Source organism: Talpa europaea (genome assembly GCF_964194135.1).
Source record: "Talpa europaea genome assembly, chromosome: 14".
NCBI classification, from domain to species: Eukaryota; Metazoa; Chordata; class Mammalia; order Eulipotyphla; family Talpidae; genus Talpa; species Talpa europaea.
Window position 1 is genome coordinate 82735304 of NC_140082.1, and position 18549 is coordinate 82753852.

Below are 18549 nucleotides of genomic sequence, written 5' to 3' on the forward strand. Positions count from 1 at the left end.
TCTTCTTCACAAAATACCCAAAGAAAGCATTCTTAATGTTCTTTCTGTTAACATAATTAGTGATCCTAATTGAGGGATTAGAACTGGATCTTAGTTTTGTGTTTTCAGAAATGTGTCTAAGTCGAAATCACATGTCACACACTCCCCCTCCTTCATGAAATTGGACAAATTAAGTGCTTTTTCTTTTTCTCCTGCCAGTTTTTTGATTGGATATTTCCCTTCTGCCAGATGCAATCTGCTTTTCTCTTCTGGCTTTCTTCTGAACTTTTTGGCTTAATAAGTTGAAATCTCTAACCTCCCACATCACACCAGTCAGGTTTTGTGACCAGCTAGTTATTCTGAAAGTCTGAGCTTGCTTTGGCTGCCACTGTCTGAGATACAACATTGTGGTGACTTCTCAGAGTGAAGTTGGTGTGGTTTTCACAAATCTTTTTCTCATCTAAAATTTGGCTCCAGATGAAGGTGAAATATTTTACATTCTGAGCCAATTAATAACTTTACTGGCACTGAACACTTTGTGCCATTTGCTAGGGTGCTGAAAACTGCCTTATTCTTTTATTTTCAGAGCATTTAAAAAGTATACTAGTGCTTTAGAGACCACGTAGGAGTTCTGCCTTCATCGGCAAGAATAGTGAGGCATGAAAGTGTTGTGAATTGCTGAAGAGATTCCTGCTATTACAATCACAAATGATGGTGATGGTGAAAATGCTGCTGCTGCTCTGATGATGACAATGATGATGGCGATGATAATGATGATGATGGTGATGGTGATGATGAGGGTGATGGTGAAGATGATGGTGATGGTGATGATGAGGGTGATGGTGAAGATGATGGTGATGGTGATGATGATGATGGTGAAGATGGTGATCGTGAAGATGACAGTGATGTGAAGATGATGGTGATGGTGAAGATGGTGATGGTGAAGATGATGGTGATGTGAAGATGATGGTGATGTGAAGATGATGGTGATGGTGAAGATGACAGTGATGTGAAGATGATGGTGAAGATGATGATGGTAAAAATGTTGGTGATGGTGATGATGGTGATGGTGATGAAGGTGATGGTGAAGATGACAGTGATGTGAAGATGATGGTGATGGTGAAGACGGTGATGGTGAAGACGGTGATGGTGAAGATGATGGTGATGGTGATGATGGTGAAGATGATGGTGATGGTGAAGATGATGGTGATGGTGATGATGGTGATGGTGAAGATGATGGTGATGATGATGATGGTGATGGTGAAGATGACAGTGATGTGAAGATGATGGTGATGGTGAAGACGGTGATGGTGAAGATGATGGTGATGGTGATGATGGTGAAGATGATGGTGATGGTGAAGATGATGGTGATGGTGATGATGGTGATGGTGAAGATGATGGTGATGATGATGATGGCGATGGTGAAGATGACAGTGATGTGAAGATGATGATGATGGTGAAGATGGTGATGGTAAAGGTGATGGTGATGATCATAATAACAAGGATGACTGTGATAATGATGATGATGATGACAAAAAATTAAAGTCAAGAATTAAATATAAAGCCAAGTGTTAATATTTATACTAAACTTCCCTTTCCCAAAGTCTCCATTGTAAAGGATGAGGGTGCAGAAGGGCCGGCTGGGCATGAGCAGTGCACTAGCTTAGGACTCAGAAGCCTGTTCTTCAGTTTGGAGCCTTCCTGCCTGTGGGAAAGTCGTGAGACCTAGTTGAAATAGTGCAGGGAAGTCCACAAATGCAATCACCTGCCATGGCAGCATGTGGTTGGAACTTACAGTCCTGTCAGTGGTGTTGCTGATCTTGGGGTAATGTGTGGATTGTGTGGGACAGCTACTTGCATGATTAAAACATAGTGAGCCTTGAGGCCTTATGATCCTTCAGAACTAGGACCCTGTTCAAAATCCACCACAGTCATTGAAAATCAGTGGCTTTTGGTGTAGCAATTGATCTCCCTGATTATTTACCCTCCTTCTGAGCACTAGAGTTATGGAGCCGTTGTTAAAAATGGGGGATTGGATTTATTTCTGGACACATTCTGTGACTCTGTTGAAATGTTTTCTCTGCTCCCTCTGGAGGTAACTTCCTGTTTCACTGGCGAGAGATGGATTATTCCCTGTCTGTCTACTTGCATTCCTCGTCTGTGACTGAGGATCCCAGGGGCTCCTTTGGCGCTGCCCCTCGCTCCTGGAGACCTATTGGTGTGAAAGGTCGGGGGTGTGAAAACCTCTTCAAGGAACTATGATTCACATTTTGGCTCTCGAGCACAAGAAGAATCCCATGGCGGTGGAGCCCACACCTGGCCGCAATGTGTGGGTCGATTCCAAGCTCAGAATTTACCACATCTGATTTTCCTCTCTCACTGGGTTGTTCTTTTTTGTTTGTCTTCAAAGGTTCAGTCATTTGGGGAAAGGATTGTGCTTTTCATTCTAAACGTCGTTATTTTTGGAAGATTGGAGAGAAATTTGGATGATGATGACATGTTTTTTTTACCTCACTCTGTGAAGGAGCAGGCTAAAATTCTGTGGAGAGATGGAGCAGCTGTTGGATTTTACACAACCAAAATGAGAGGTAAGGGACGCGTCAGTGTGGAGCCTCCCACCATCCCAGGCTCTGTGGACTCCCTACCCGCAGGCCTCGCTTGGAGGGAATCTTCTGGCACAGGGTGTATCCCAAATTCAGCTGTCATGTAAACAAACCCAAGGTATGGATTTCATTTTCATCACATTTCTCGTTTCACTGGCGAATGGGGTGAAAAGTGTGCCCCTTTCATTCCCAGGCAGTGCCATGTCCTTCTTAAAATACTTGTTGCAGTTAATGGTGTAAAATGACTTCCTAAGCACAATGATTTTCATTTCTTTTCTTTAATGTTACCAATTAGGTGTCAGGAAAAATACTGTTGCTAATAGCTGACATGTGGTGCGAAGCACACTAGATGCCAAGATTTATAGACATTACCTCAGAGGGGAGGGAGGTCGGCCATGATAACAGGGTTAGGGTAAGAGACTGTGACTTATTTATAAGGACTTATTTTAGCGGTAGCATGGAGTTAGTATCATTTTGCTGAAGGGATTGTTTTTAATAGTTTCTTGAATTTTTAAGGCTGTCAACATCTCTGACCCAACTGGTTCCTGCCTACCCACCGCCCTCATTTGGTTTTTATAAAGTTTTGAATTTTTGCAAAAATTAAGTATCCCAGTAAACCACCAGGGGGAGGCTGTTCTTTGAGTTAGGTTTTTCTTGGGGGCGGGAGAGAGGTTGGTTCTGTTCCATTTCACTTTTTCAGTTCTTTCATCCTTGGTTTTAGATCGACCAAAGAATCTGGAGAATAATTAACACAGAAGGAAACTTTCTGCAATTCCCTTTTTCTGGAAGATTCTTCCCCCACCATTTTCCACCAACTGCCTGGTCTTACTCTTAGCAAAGCCATGTGTCCTACTAACAAGTACAAAGAGTGTGAACCTGATGTGTGACAACCACATTTGGGGGACACCAGGTCTCGCTGCTGCTCCAGGTGGCAGTAATACCCGGGTATTGTTTCTGGGGACACAGCAGGCTGGTGGTGACTGCCTCCTCCTTCCCAAGGCATGCCCCAAGCCAGCCTGTGGGCGGAGGACACAAAACTGAGGCTGGCCACTCTGTGCTTGAACCTCCACCTCCTCTTCATTTCCAACAAATTCTACGCAATTGGTGCAAAAGTCTTCTGAAGCTACTTAGTAGATCACAGTGTTTTCATCCATGAACTGAATTATTAGTGTCAAACTTAGTCTGACAAATTATCAAGCCCAGAAAATTAAAAAAAAAAAAAAAGTTTTCAGGTATACCTTTTTTTTTAAAAAAATTTTTTTTATTTAGAGGCATGTTTTTATTTATTTATTTATTTGTTTGTTTGTTTGTTTTGTTTATACATGCATGGGGTACAGTCAGAAGTGCGGGAGGGTGAGAGAATTCACCAGAGCCAGAGCGGAGAGCAGAGCAGGCAGAAGGACCGAAGTACACTGCTGAGGGGAGCAGCGGGCGGCAGGAGAGGTCTGCGCGCCATGTGGGACCCTCCTCAGGTGGCCGGGGAGCAGCCGGGGATCGAACTGGTGCCGCAGAGGCCGCGGGCAGCTTCGCAACCCAGCGCTCAACCGCTGCGCCACCAGGGAGGCCCCAGGTATACCTTTTGAACTTAAATTTTTTTTTTTACTTCCTATTTGTGGATCAGCTTATTTTTAGGAAGATAAAATAAAAATATTTCCATGGAATAATTATAGGTCTTTTGCCTCTAGTAATATGTGAGAGTTCCAGTTGCGTCACATGTTTGCCAGTGCTTGTTATTGAAGTCTTCTGATCTTAGCTGTTCTACAAGGTGGGAACTGGCGTTGTGATTGGGCTTAACACTGGGCTTCCTTATCTTATGTGGGTGCCAGTGGAGATAAAAAGACACCCATTTGAGCTGTAAGCAGAGAGCAGTTTATTGGGCTGTACAAAGTAGGAACGAGGTGACCTTTGAGACCAAAATCAGGCTCCCCAACTAGTGTTGTGTGGGTAACACTTTCCCGTTTCTTTGTATGCTTAGTAGTTTTTGGTTGAAAACTGGATGTTGCAGATATATGGGAGCAACTAGATGTGTGTTTTCTGGTTTTTCTTTTCTTTTTTTTTTTTTTTTTTGACTTTTGATCTAGCTCTCAAGGTCTCCCTCAGCCCACAAGCTTGGTGGTCAGACAAAGATTGGGACATGAATGTGGAGCCTTTCTGTGGCTTCTCTGCTTCTGCTGGCTTTGGGCAATGGGTGTTTACCCTTTAGGCCTATTTGGCTTCAGCTTCCTGCCAGTTGAGCTGCCCAACTTGACAAGTGCCCTTGCTTAGGAAAAGCACCACACTACACACCTGGCTCTGAGTGGTTCCGTCTTCAAGAGTAGGCATCTCTCTGACTTTTTTGTGTTGGGCTCCTTCACTCAAATGGAGATTAGCTAAAAGCCAGGAACTTGGGCAGTTGCTCTGAATTTCAGTCTCTCACTCATTCTATGGTTCTCATCCTTCCAGGACTTTCTTTTTTGAATTTACAGCTGCTTGCCTAGTCCTAAAATGTAACCTCTGACACCTTTCACTGATAAGGCTGTGGTTTTCTCACTGATGTAGTCTTGGGGCTGAGTTATACTCCATGGCCAGAAGCCACAAAGGCACAGGCTTTACTGATAACAGTTGTAATTTTCTGAAATTAAACTAACCTCTGGCTTCTACTGGGCTTCTGGATGCCTGCTGGCATCTTTAGGTGGTTTCTTTTTCTTTTTTTTCAATAGTATTATTTCTTTTTTTGTTGTTAAATATTTATTTATGCATGCAAGAACTGGGGTACAGGCCAGAGGTTTGGGGAGTGAGAGGATTCACCAGAGACAGAATGGGGAGCAGAACAGACAGACTGACTGAAGTACACTGCTGAGGGGAGCAGCAGGCGAGTCAGGAAAGGTCTGCTGTGCCATGTGGATAACTCCCTGGCCGGGGATCGAACTCATGCTGCAGAGGCTGCAGATAGCTTTATAGTGCTGTGCTTAACCCCTTGTGCCACCAGGGAGGCCCAGGTGGTTTCTTAAACAGTGCATTATGGGTGGGAATTTGCATGACCCCTTCATTCTGCTCCCAGTGTCAGAGGGGGACAGTGGCCCATAGGTTCTTCTTACTCCTTGCTTACATCTCTTTCTATAAATTGAGAAAGGGACTTATTTTGATGAGTTAAATAGATGATATGAGCAGCATGCAAATAAATGAGACAAAAATTAATTGACACAGTGATGTGTTTTAAAATGTTCTATTATTTTACACGATTTAAGGAAAAAAAACTGTTGAATGCATCTGGGTGAGTTGACTACAGGAAGAACGTGTCTACTTTAAAAGTCGAGAACAGTCGATGAAGTTTCTTCAGTCTTGGCTCTGTCTGGAGCTTGTCACAGTGTTAAGTGGTGTTGTGCTGATGCCTGGGTGTGGGTGGGGTGCTAGGGCTTGCTTCCTGGCTTCGCAGCAGTCCAATTTCCCTGCAGTAGTTAGATTCATAGGCTGAAAAATATCTGTTAATTTAGTCTTGGTGAGGTTTATAATTCCATTGTGTGAGAAAAAGGAAATGTACAGAATAGTTCCATAAATAACATCATGGGGGGGGGCAGGTTTTACCTATTTAAGAACATACATTGTTTCTTATTGTATTTTTATCACCTTCATTTTTGTGGTGTGTGACTTTGAATTTATTTAAAAAAATTATCAGACAGTAAAATTGACCTTTTTGTGGCTTGACAGGTCTATGACTTTTGACCCATGTATGACTTATAGAACCACAACTAAAACAGTTCCATGTCCAACCCCCTCCCCACAACTCCTTCACATTATCCCTCATTATTCCCACTGCCATCCCACATCCATAATCCCTGGCATCAAATTGAGTCACAGGGCAAGTTAGGGTAATCAGGGCTTCAGGGACAGTGCAGGCAGGGACTTTGGGTGAGTTAAAGAAGCTCCAGAGACAAGGGCAACAAGAAAAACAAGGGAAGATCTAGAGAAAAGGGCAACACATTCCAAAGGGAGCTTGTCAGTCACCCCAGGACTAGAGCAACAAGGGCAACAGGACGTTCCAGATCAAGGATGATAAAAGAAAATTCTGCTAAAAGATAAGGAACGTGATGCAGGGAAATCCCAAGCACAGTAGCAGATTGAGACCATGGAGAAGAAACAGTCACAGAGAGACAGATGGGACTTCAGAATAACGAGGGAAAGAAAGTATTCCCGAAGGAAGACTCCAGAACGGCTTCTTTGCCCCTCCCAGGTACTTTATACCCGGGGGTCTTGGCTTTTTGCTCTTTTTCCTAAACAAACTTTTCTTTACTCTCTGAGACAAGGCTTGCCTCTCTCTGCATACTTATCTGAAAAGTCTGTGAATTCCTTTTCATGCCTTCACGAGACAAGAACTCCTGATGATTGATTACCAGGGTGAAAAGCAGCAGCAGCAGCTGTGATCACGGTAGCCGCACACGGGCATCAAAATGATGTGTTCTCCATTTCTAGAGTTTCATCCTTTCTAGAATGTCATGTCAGGGGAACTGAAGTCGGTTTTGCAGATGTAGGGTTCAGAGAGTGGGGTCCTTGGTTTCACTCTGGGAAAACTTTCCCCAGAGCTCCCCTTTCAGCGGCCCCGGGGAGTTCCCAGGCGAGTTTCTCTACGAGACAGAGGTGTTGGTTATATCCAAAAGGGCGGGTTTATTGTAACAGGATGGGAAGGCAAAGGAAGCTTGCACAGTCACAAGTGGGCAGAGAGAGCTGCCCACGGAACGGACAGGTTTGTTAAAGAGAGGCCTGCATAGCCACAGGCGGGCAGCTACGAGGAGAGTGGCCTCTGATGCTTTGCAAGGGGAGAAGGTCAGTGAGGAGAAAAGCCCCTCCTAGGCACAGGTGGGCAGAGGGACTGCTGCCCCTTGCCAATGCAGAAATTGGGCGGGGCTCATTCCTTTGTGGAGTTGTTAACTTTCGTCAATTTTGAATTAACAAAATTTTGAATTAAAATATGCAGAATTAGGGCCTCCCTGGTGGCGCAAGGGGTTAAGCACCACACTATGAAGCAATCCGTGGCCTCTGCAGCACAAGCTCAATCCCCGGCTGGCCAGGGAGCAACCCACATGGTGCAGCAGACCTCTCCTGACTCACCCGCTGCTCCCTTCAGCAGTGTACTTCAATCTGCTTGTTCTGTTCCCCACTCTGTCTCCCGTGAATCCTCTCACCCCCACATCTCTGGCCTGTACCCCAGCTATTGTATGCATAAATAAATAAATCTCAGAAAAAATGCAGAACTCGGGCCTCCCTGGTGGCACACTGGGTTGAGTGCTGCACCATGAAGCTGTCCACAGCCCCTGCAGTGCAGGTTCCATTCCTGGCTGGCCAGGGAGCTACCCACATGGTGCAGCAGACTGTCTCGCCTGCTGCTCCCCTCAGCAGTGTCTTTCAGTCAGTCTGCCTGTTCTGCTCCCCACTCTGTCTCAGGTGAGTCCTCTCACCCTCCTGCCCCTCTGACCTGTACCCCAGTTCTTGTATAAATAAATAAATCTTTTAAAAAAATGCAGAATTTGAAAAGGACCAGAGATTCTGGCCTCCATCTCCATATCTACTCTCCTTTAGAAGGGTTCATTCCTTCTTGGGTGTGATTAGGTTGATTTGCAAAGACCACTGACTCTCCACAAGGGCCTCTGTCTCCATTTCCCCACCTCTGGTCTGCACCTGCGATACTCTCTATCTAGCTTGATCCTTGCTCTAGCAGTTGGCGCCTAAGGAGCTTTCCATTTCTATAGTTGCTCATGACTGTGTTAATCCCGTCTACCCCCACCTCCAGCTCCCAGCATTGCAAGAGCCAGTTTTCTGGTCTTGTGGTGCCTCCTTTCCAACCTCTCTACGCTTAACCTCCATCAGCACCACATAGTGCCTTTTGAGATGGATTTATTTTTTAAAACTTATTGTTGAAGTCACACTGGATTATAATATTATCAAACTTTCAAGTGTGCACACTCTGCATCCACATCTGTATTACGCTCACCCCTAAAAGTCTAGTTCCATCCTTCCCCATTCATCACCTCCCTGTCTGCCTGTGACCTGTACCTGCCGGGGCTTCTCCTCACTGACCTCCCTCAGCAGAGGCAGCTCTCCTCAGGGCTGCCCGCCTGCGATCTTGCAGGCCTCTCTCAGCAAACCTGTCCCTTTCGGGTCAGCCCTTTCTGCCCAGTTGTGTCCATTCAAGTGTCCTTTATTCTTCTTTCCCTTTTATAATAAACCTGCCCCTTTGGATATAATGTCTCTGTGTCATGGAGAAACTCGCCTGGGAACTGGCTGGTGCTGGTGAAAGGGGAGCTCTGGTGATACCTTTCCCAGACTGAACTGAAGACCCCACTCTACAAACCCAACAACTCCAAAAATGATGCCACCTAACAAAATCTTTTTGTAATTTTTTTTTTCTTAAGATTTATTTATTTATATAAGCACTGGGTACAGTCAGAAGAGCGGGAGGGTGAGAGAATCCACCAGAGCCAGAGCGGGGAACAGAACAGGCAGATGGACGAAGTACACTGCTGAGGGGAGCAGTGGGCGTGGCAGGAGAGGTCTGTGCACCATGTGGGACCCTTGCCAGCGGCCGGGGATAGAACCAGCGCTGCAGAGGCTGCGAGCAGCTTCACAGCCCAGCACTCAACCACTGCGCCATTAGGGGAGGCCCTGTAATTGTTTTTCAGTTGAGGTAATATTTATGGTTGTTTAGGATTCCCAACAAAACTTTACTCCTCAGTCTTTAGTTGGGGCTGGAGTGGAATGGTCACTGGGAAAAGCTGTCTTGGGTAGAATGGATGAGGTCACCACGTGGTTCCTGCCAGCCACTCTCTGCCATGTGGTGTGACTTCCTTGGCCTTTATGTTCTGATTATAAGTGGACAGTCATTTTTTTTTAAAGAGTTTTTTTTAAGATTTTTATTTATTTATACAAGAACTGGGGTACAGGTCAGAGGCGTGGGAGGGTGAGAGAATTCACTAGAGACAGAGCAGGGAGCAGAACAGGTAGACTGACCAAAATACACTGCTAAGAAGAGCAGTGGGCAAGGCAGGAGAGGTCTGCCACGCCATGTGGGTATCTCCCTGGCTGGCTGGGAATTGAACCCGCACTGCAGAGGCTGCGGACAGCTTCACAGTGCTGTGCTTACACAGCTATGCCACTGGGGAGGCCTGGAGAGTCATTTTTTTTTTTTAATTTTTTTTTTTAATTTTATAGAGGCATGTTTATTTTATATTTATTTATTTGTTTGTTTGTTTTGTTTATACATGCACTGGGTACAGTCAGAAGCGCGGGAGGGTGAGAGAATTCACCAGAGCCAGAGCAGGGAGCAGAGCAGGCAGAAGGACCGAAGTACACTGCTGAGGGGAGCAGCGGGCGGCAGGAGAGGTCTGCGCGCCATGTGGGTCCCTCCTCCGGTGGCAGGGGAGCAGCCGGGGATCGAACCGGCGCCACAGAGGCTGCAGACAGCTTCGCAACCCAGCGCTCAACCGCTGCGCCACTGGGGAGGCCCTGGAGAGTCATTTTTAATGCCATTGGCTAATTGCCTTATTCCCTGTTCACAATTAATTGATATTATTAAAAAGTGATTTAGCTTTGGGACTTGATGTTAAAGATGGGTTTTATTGGAACAATCTGAAGGTGTGAAAAGTTTTCAGGAAAGGCTGGTGGAGAGTTTTTTGTTCTCTTACCCCACCCCACTAGCTCTTCATTTTGAATTAATTTTAGATCTCCAGAAGAGTTGCAGAGAGCACTCCAGTACCTCTCCTCCCACCTCTCCCATTGTTGGCATTTAGATAACCATGATCCAGTGATCACAGCTAAGACATTCACATTGATTCATTTTCCAGCAAAGTCTTTTTTTCTCTTCCAAGAGCTGATCCAGGACACCGCTTTGCACTTTGTCTTCAGATCTTTCTACATTTCTTTTTCTAATCTGTGCCCATTTCTTGGTTTGACGTATCTTTCACCATCTGGACACTTTTGAGGAATATGGACCAAGAAATAGAATGGTCCTTAATTTAGGTTTGTCTGGTGTTTTCTCACGAGTTGATTGGGTGTGGGTTTGGGGAGCGTGAAGGGCCACTCTCACATGCACACACGTGTGTTCACACTAGTTACACGGGGTGTCCCACCAGCCTTCTCCTCTGTAAAATGGCTGTTTTCCACTTGCCATACTTGAGCAACTCTTTTTAATATATTTCATTGCATCTTTTAAAAGCTAATTTGATTGAAGGATGATTTTACAACCCATAAAATCTGCCACTTGTATGTGTGCCACTCAGTGATTTTTAGTAAATTTAGAGAGTTTTGTAATCATCACCACCATCGAGACTTTGGGATAGAGATCACCCCCAAAGTTGCTTGCTTGCTGTCATCCTCTGCTTCCAGTCCAGCTATGGGCAACCTCCGATCAGCTCTCTGTCTTCATCAATTTGCATTTCTTGGACATTTCATATAAATGGAATGATACAATGTGTGGTCTTTTGCATCTGGCTTCTCTCACTTAGCTTAGTGTTTTTGAGGTTCATCCAAGTGGTAGCATATCTTAGCATTTCATTCCTTTTTATTGCTGAATAGTGTTCCATGGTATGAATAGACCACATTTTGCTCATGAATTTACCAGTATGGTTTCCAGTTTGGGTTTATTATAAGTAATGCTGCTATAAACATTTGCATACAAGTCTTTGTATGGACATGTGTTTCCATTTCTCATGGGTGGCTTCCTAGGAGTAGAATTGCTGGATCATTTGTAAAGCTTATGTTTAACTTTTAAAGAAACTGCCAAATTATCTCACAAAGTGACTGCACCATTATATATTCCCATCAGCAATCTAGGAGGGTTCCAGTATCGCCACATTCTGTCAACACTTTCTATTTCTTGTCTCTTTGATTATAGTCAGTCTAGTAGGTCAAAAGTAGCATTTTTATTGTGGATTTAATTTGCATTTTCCTAATGACTAATGATGCTGAATGTCTTTTCATTGGTTATTAATCATTTGTATGTCTTCTTTGATGAAATGTCTGTTCAGATCATCTGTCCTTTTTGCTTGCTTGCTTTTTAAATTGAATTGGAGGAGTTCTTTGTATAAAATGAATAAAGCCAAGGAACAAACTGAACTAAAACAAACCCAAGAAATATAACTGCAGATCTGAGCTATCAGAGGGGAGAGGATTGGGGGTAGCAAGGAATATCTGGGAGGGGGTTCAATGAACTATGTTGGAGGCTTATTAGTGTTTTGGTTGTGGATGTGGTATAACATATATTTGAAGAAGTGTGAATCTATCCCTAATCATAGAAAGTGTGGCAAATTGTTACCTCAATAAAATAAAATAATTTAAAAAAAGGGTTCTTTATATAATCTAGGTATGTCTTTTTTCAGAAATGTGACTTACATTTTCTTAAAATCTATGGATTGTCTTTTCATCTCTTAGTGATGTCTTTTGAAGTACAAAGGTAATTTTGAAGAAGTCAGATTTGTCAGTTGATTGTGCTTTTGGTGTTGAACTAAGGACTCTTTGTTTAACCCAAGTTGTGAGATTTTCTTCTCTGTGTTCTTCTCAAAGTCTTTGAGGGGCCTCCCTGGTAGCGAGGGGGTTAAAAGTTTTAGCACTATCAAGTTCTCATCAGCCACTGTGGCATGAGTTCGATCCCCAGCCAGGGAACTGACCCACATGGTGCAGCAGACCTCTCCTGTTTTGCCCGCTGTTCCCCTCAATAGTGTATTTCAGTGACTCTATTCTTTTGTTTTTTTTAAGATTTATTTATTTATTTTTACAAGAATGAGGTACAGGCCAGAGGTGTAGGGGATGAGAGAATTCACCAGGGACAGAGTGGGGAACAGAACAGGCAGATCAACTGAAATACGCTGCTGAGGGGCACAGCAGGTGAGACAGGAGAGGTCTGCTGTGCCATGTGGGTCAGCTCCCTGGCCAGGGATCGAACTCATGCCACAATGGCTGGTGATAGCTTCATAGTGCTGAGACTAAACCCCTTTCGCCACCTGGGAGGCCCTTATTTATTTATTTATTTTTGTATGCAAAAGCACAGTTGTCTGAGCATCGCTTGTTGAAGACTGCCTTTTCTCCATTGACTTTGCTTTGCTCCTTTGAAGACTGCCTCTTGGGGAAGATTCTTCTCATTGTCTATAAAAGCCAAAGAGCAGTTGACTCTATATGTGTGGGTCAAATTCAGGACTCTCTTTTCCATTTCAGCTTTTTTATTTCTTTTTTTTTTTTTTGCTGATGGCTATCCAGTCATCCTGCTACTATTGAAGTACCTTGGCACTTCCATTGAAATTCTAAGTGTAACAATTTAATATGGTCTCATACTTCTGTTCCATTGATCTGCATGCCTATCCTTGCACCCATATCATACTTTCTTAATTCCCTTGAGTTTGTAAGAAGCTTTAAGTAGTATAAAACCTCTAACTTTGCTCTTCATTTTCAAAACTGTGTTGCTTAGTGTAGAGACTTCGCATTTCATGTACATTTCAGTATCAGGTTGTCGATGTCAGCTTTTTTTTTTTTTTTTTTTTTTTTTTATAGAGGCATGCTTTATTTATTTGTTTGCTGGTTTGTTTGTTTGTTTTGTTTATACATGCACTGGGCACAGTCAGAAGCGCGGGAGGGTGAGAGAATTCACCAGAGCCAGAGCGGGGAGCAGAGCAGGCAGAAGTACCGAAGTACACTGCTGAGGGGAGCAGCGGGCGGCAGGAGGGGTCTGCACGCCATGTGGGACCCCCCTCCGGTGGCCGGGGAGCAGCCGGGGATCGAACCGGCGCCGCAGAGGCCGTGCGCAGCTTCGCAACCCAGCGCTCAACCGCTGCGCCACCGGGGAGGCCCTCGATGTCAGCTTTTTCCACTAACAAAGCCTGCTGGGTTTTGATAGGACTGACTCTAAAGTTACAGATCAATTTGGGATTTCATCTTAACAGTATTGTTATCCAATCTATGAACTTGGAATTTCTCTTCATTTATTTCCATCATCTTTAAATTCCCTCAAGGATGTTTTGTAGTTTTTAGTGTTCAAAGCAGATACGTCTTTTGTTAAACACATTCCTAAGGATTTACTTCTAATTTTTAATTCTATTGTGAAGGGAAATATATTTAATTTTAAACTTCCTTAGCTTTTGAAGACTGCTTTTTGGGAAAGATTGTTCTCATGGTCTATAAAAGCTGAAGTTACGTAATTCCAACTAAGGCGGTACTATCATTTCAGGAACGTTGAGGGTGAAATCCAAATACTTCACAAGTACCATTACAAATGAATTGGGTTGCTTGTGGTTATAGATCACTCACATATTTTGGCACAAATCAACTGCTTGTTTAGTTCACCATTTTTTTTCACTGATGGTTTTGGCAGGGCTCAGCTGGGTGACTTTCTGGCTCAGACCCCTTAGGCTTGCTTATGTGCCTGTAGTCACCTGCCCATCATGTAGGGGGTGCTGCTGCTTGGGCCCTGCTAGCTATCTCTGGGACCTCAGAGGTGCCTGTGTCATATTTCTCTTATGAGAACAGATTAGTATAGACTTGTTCTTAAGGTAGATGATGAGGATCTGAGACAAAATAAAGGAACATTGGGTCCCATGAATTAACGTGCTGTCACTTGGCCTCATTCTGTGATTCATTGAGTCATGAGGCTAGCCAGATTGAAGAACAGAAGAAATGAACCCATCTCTTGATGGAAGGAGTTTCAAAGTCATGTGCAAAGGTCGTGTCTGTAGGAAGGCAAGTTGTTGTGGCTGTTTTAGCAAATACTTTGCTCCATAGTATTAATCTAATCTGATTGATTAGAATATGAATCCTAGTGTTTGTTCATCCAGCCACATGTCACTCTCACCTGTCATCCTTTGTCCCCACTTTCTCCTATTCCATTTTAGTTAACTGGGGCTACCATAACAAAATATCACTCAGTGGGTGGCTTAAATCCTGATTTTGTTTGGTAAATTACCCACCTTCTGAATCTTGGGGGCAAATATCTCCACTCCCAACAGGAGGTGAATATGCTATGTACTTGTTTGCTTGGACCCCGGCACATCGAGGCACCCTTGAGGTTGGGAAGGAGGGCGGTGGTGGAGCATGCACCGTGGGACATTGCTTTTTGTGTTCCGGGTGACAGCTGAGGCGACTGGCTGCAGGGCCACGTTCCTACCTTAGAAGCAGCCTCAATGCTGGTGGTGGTGCAGGTCGCAGTCATGGTTAGGGTGCCACACGCTGCCTGTCTGGCTCTGCTGCAGCAGGGTTCTCCATGCTGCACTGGCAGCAGGGCCTGGTGTGTGGTGCTTCTGGGGAATGCATTTGACTGTAACTGGCCACGGTAAGCCCTGGGTAGAGCTCTTGAAATATATCTGTATTCTACAGAGGTGTCAGATGGTTCTCCCTCATCCCAGGTTTCAGGGAGAACAGGGGTGTTGCCCAGAAGCTCCTCACTGGCATCAGGGGCGCTGAACTCTACACAAGCAGGGGAGGCCCCATGAGTGTGGGGCCCCGGGTGGCCTTGCTCTATCCACATGTCCAGACTTGCTTCTCATTTCATTGCAGTCAGTCTCCTGGGGCTCTGTCCCTGGCAGGGAACAAATGTGGGCTGGGGAGCTGGTGCTCAGGATGACCCGCTCTCTTGTCTTTGGTTATTTCCCATGGGAATCCTGCCCACTTGCAGGTGGGACCGGTGACCCGGCGGCGCAGGAGTCCCACAGGGCCTGGGGTTGCACAACCAGGGGACAGTGTGTGCTCTTGCTTTCCCTGCAGGCAGCCTGTGTGGTGACGGCACAGGTGCATGCTACCTGCTGCCGGTCTTCGATACCGTGTTTGTCAGAAGGAGCCACCGTCGCCAAGGCCTGGGCCTGGCCATGCTGCAGGACTTCTGCCAGACATTCCAGGAGGAAGAGGCCCTGGGGGTCAGTTGCCCGATTTCTCCTGCCATGTTCCAAGGTAAACCTACCCTGCATCAGGTGGGGGTGTTTGGACAGGAGGGTGGGTTACACAGGTGCATTCTAGGTGGCTCCGGGGCAGGAAAGGTCGGCATGGTGACGGCAGGTGGGATTTCTGTTCTTCTCCCTGCCCCTACCCTTCACCCCAGCCAGAAGTGCCTATTGCTCCAGTACAAACGTGAGTCTGGCCCAGCCTGAGAAATGCTTGGATTTAGGAATGATATAAAACAAATCAGCACAGAGAGGGAGGGTGCAATTCCAAGGTGCTGCCGTCTTGGCCTCAGCCTGCCCCTGCTCCTTCATGTGAACCTTGGGGTTCATCACGTTGCCCTTTCAACCAGAAGCCTGGGGGAGCAGGGACTTCAGGGCCGGCAGCGGCTGGAGTAGAAAGATAAGCCCCAAGTGCACGAGTCCCAGCACCTTGTACCTCTTCCTAGAGAGACTCCCTCCCTCCTGCACGCACATCCTACAGGCCCCTATATTTGTCAGGGTACCCCAGAGAATCAGAGCCGATAGGCTCAATGTGTATGTGTGTGTGTATGTGCATGTGTGGATAGATGTGGGGTTATGGGGTGGATTCATAGCGACTAAGACACCTCCTGAGGCTCACCATAGGGAAGCTGGAGACCCAGAGGCTGATGGTGTCATTCTAGCTGGGATGGGCAGGCTTGGGACCCCACAAAAACAGATGTTCCAGTTCAAGGTTAAAGGCTGGACAAGACCATTGATACCAGAACCCCTAGATTCCTTCAAGTGGCCCCCGAAGACCTGGATGGGCTTCCTCCCTGAATCTGTGCACCCAAGGGTGGCCCATGCTACCAGTTTGCATGTCCTTAGACTCCAGGGACAGAGCAGCAATGGGTGTGGTGGAGTGTGGCCTGGCATCTGTATCCATGTGCAGACCCCTTGCAGTGTATGCTCTGGGCTGGGCTGGGAGGAGGTGGCGTGGGCAGCTGGCAGCGGCCAGCGATCTTTGTGTTGCATGTTCTGGTGCAAAACTAAGAAATCCAAGAATTCTAAATTTGAAGCTGGCTTTCCCTGTTGTTCTGAAGTTATATTTGTCAAGACAGGAGTGCAGAACGTTCTAGCTAGCCCTCTGCTAGCTGGACCTGCACCTGCCCAATACTTAGCTGTCAGACTCTGCCCCCCTGCCTTGTTGCCCTGGTAACGGCAGTGTCAGGCGAGGCCTGATGGAGCTCTTGTGGGCACCTGCAGGGGCCAGAGAGAGCATCCCTTTGGCTGACTCGGGTGCAGCCGTGGCAAAATGCTCACCCTTGTAGGAGCGCAAAGAAGTCTCCCAGCCTTGAGGGGACTCGGGAATCAACCTGTCTGGAGAGTGAGCTGGAGGAGGTCTGAGGAGCCTGGGGGGTGGCCTGGAGGGGAGTACTGGGTTGGGTGATATCATGGGCAGAATTTTGCCCCTCCCCCCAGATTCTTGATTTTCTGGTGCCCTTATAACTTGGGGAGACCAACACAAGAGAGAAGGTAGGAAACTTCTGTTGCCCTGAAGTCATAAAAAAAACAGGCAAAAGTATATCTTCCCTCAAGTGGGCCCCCAAATTCTTATGTTGAAGCCCTAGCCCCCCACTTGACTATGTTTGGACACGGGACCTTTAAACAGGTAAAGGGTTAAACGAGGTCATGAGAGTGGCTTCCTAACCCAGCAGGGCTGGTGTCCTTATAAGAAGAGGCGATTAGGACACGGACAGGTACAACGGGCAGATGCACGAGCCCACAGGGGCAGGCAGCCAAGGACGGGCCTTGGGGCACCTTGACCTTGGAGGTGCAGCTTCCAGAACCTGAGGAAGTAAACATCGTGCTGGTGCTCCGTTACAGCAGCTGCAGCCACTAAGGTGGGGTGGGCGGAAGTGGGACATGGGATGGCAGGTGAGGGCGGCATGTGAGCGGATGAACAGGTGGTTGGCAGGTGGCTGGGGTCAGAGACCAGAATGGGGTGGAGCGGGTGCAGCAGGGAGAATGGGGGTGGTAGCGGCTGGCCCTTGTGTCCCCGGTCACAGGTGTTTGTTTCTCAGGCCTGCACCCCTTCCTCACAGTCTGTAGGAAGTTCCTGTTGGCCCATCCAGAGGAGCAGGGGCGCCTGTGGGAGGTGGAGCCCCCAGGAGCCTGGGGCCAGCGAGCCAACATCTGGCTGAAAATTCAGCTGCACCTGTCCAGACATCCAGACTGTGAGCCGGAGGGCATGGACGCGCACCTTGGTCCAGTTATTCCTCCCGTCGGTCAGGACGTGCAGATGGACTGATGGATGAGCCAGGTGCCTGGGTGACGTGTTTGCAGTTGTCTCAGGAATAAAGGAGGGAGGGCTGCCTGGTGGAGGTGCCCAGCGTGCCTCCCTCCTGCCTTATTTTTTCAAACAGCAATACCCAACAAAGCTATTTATTTAATTTATTTGGATGCTGCAGATAAATATCTTTGTTAAAGATACGACCAACATGTTGCCCAACATTTCAAAACAGATTTGTAAGTCTAAGGCTTCCCTTTCCAATGGGGCAGCTTCTGGAATAGACAAGACACCACAGTGCAAAATCCTTCTGTTTTGACCCTGTAACTCGTGTTCCCACGTGATAAAATAAGTGACAGTTGGAAATCAACATGCACTCATAAACTCCATGACCAAGTGTGTGCTGGTGGATCCGTCGCCATAGGTCATGGGTAAATACGTTCTCCTTTTTATATTCCCACCTGGGATGGAAGAAGTATCTTTTAATACACATTTCCCATAGGTAATACCTTCTGTGCCTATGTGTCCTCAAAAAGACACTTTATAGTGGTATGTACATAGGTTACCTACATGTTTAACTTTATAATCCTGCCTCTAAACTGTCGATGCTTTATTTTCACAGCATATCAAGTTTGGGCCACATTAATAAAGCTGGCATCTTGTTGAGAGGGCTGTGCTTTTGTCTTCCACTCTAGAAGGAGGGATTTCCTAAGACAAACCCTGCTCACACAGGCCTATGAGCCCAGGAGTCCCCGGGGCTCCTTGCACACTCGGGACCACACCACCCGCCTGAGGACGGGTGAGCCCTCACTCCAGGTGCGGTCACCGGGCA

At 46.3% G+C, this 18549-nt stretch overlaps 1 protein-coding gene across 1 annotated transcript in view; it reads left to right on the forward strand.

Moving 5' to 3' along the window:
- Positions 1 to 17738, forward strand: part of LOC311184232 (protein FAM169B-like) — a gene marked incomplete at both ends in the record, with an annotated part of 58380 nt that extends 40642 nt beyond the window's left edge. Inside the window, 3 exons of the mRNA XM_084254072.1 lie at positions 2390 to 2567; positions 15297 to 15479; positions 17533 to 17738. Coding sequence (XP_084110198.1) covers positions 2390 to 2567; positions 15297 to 15479; positions 17533 to 17738 — 567 coding nt within the window. The remainder of the gene's footprint in view (positions 1 to 2389; positions 2568 to 15296; positions 15480 to 17532) is intronic.
- Positions 17739 to 18549: the final 811 nt, after the last annotated feature.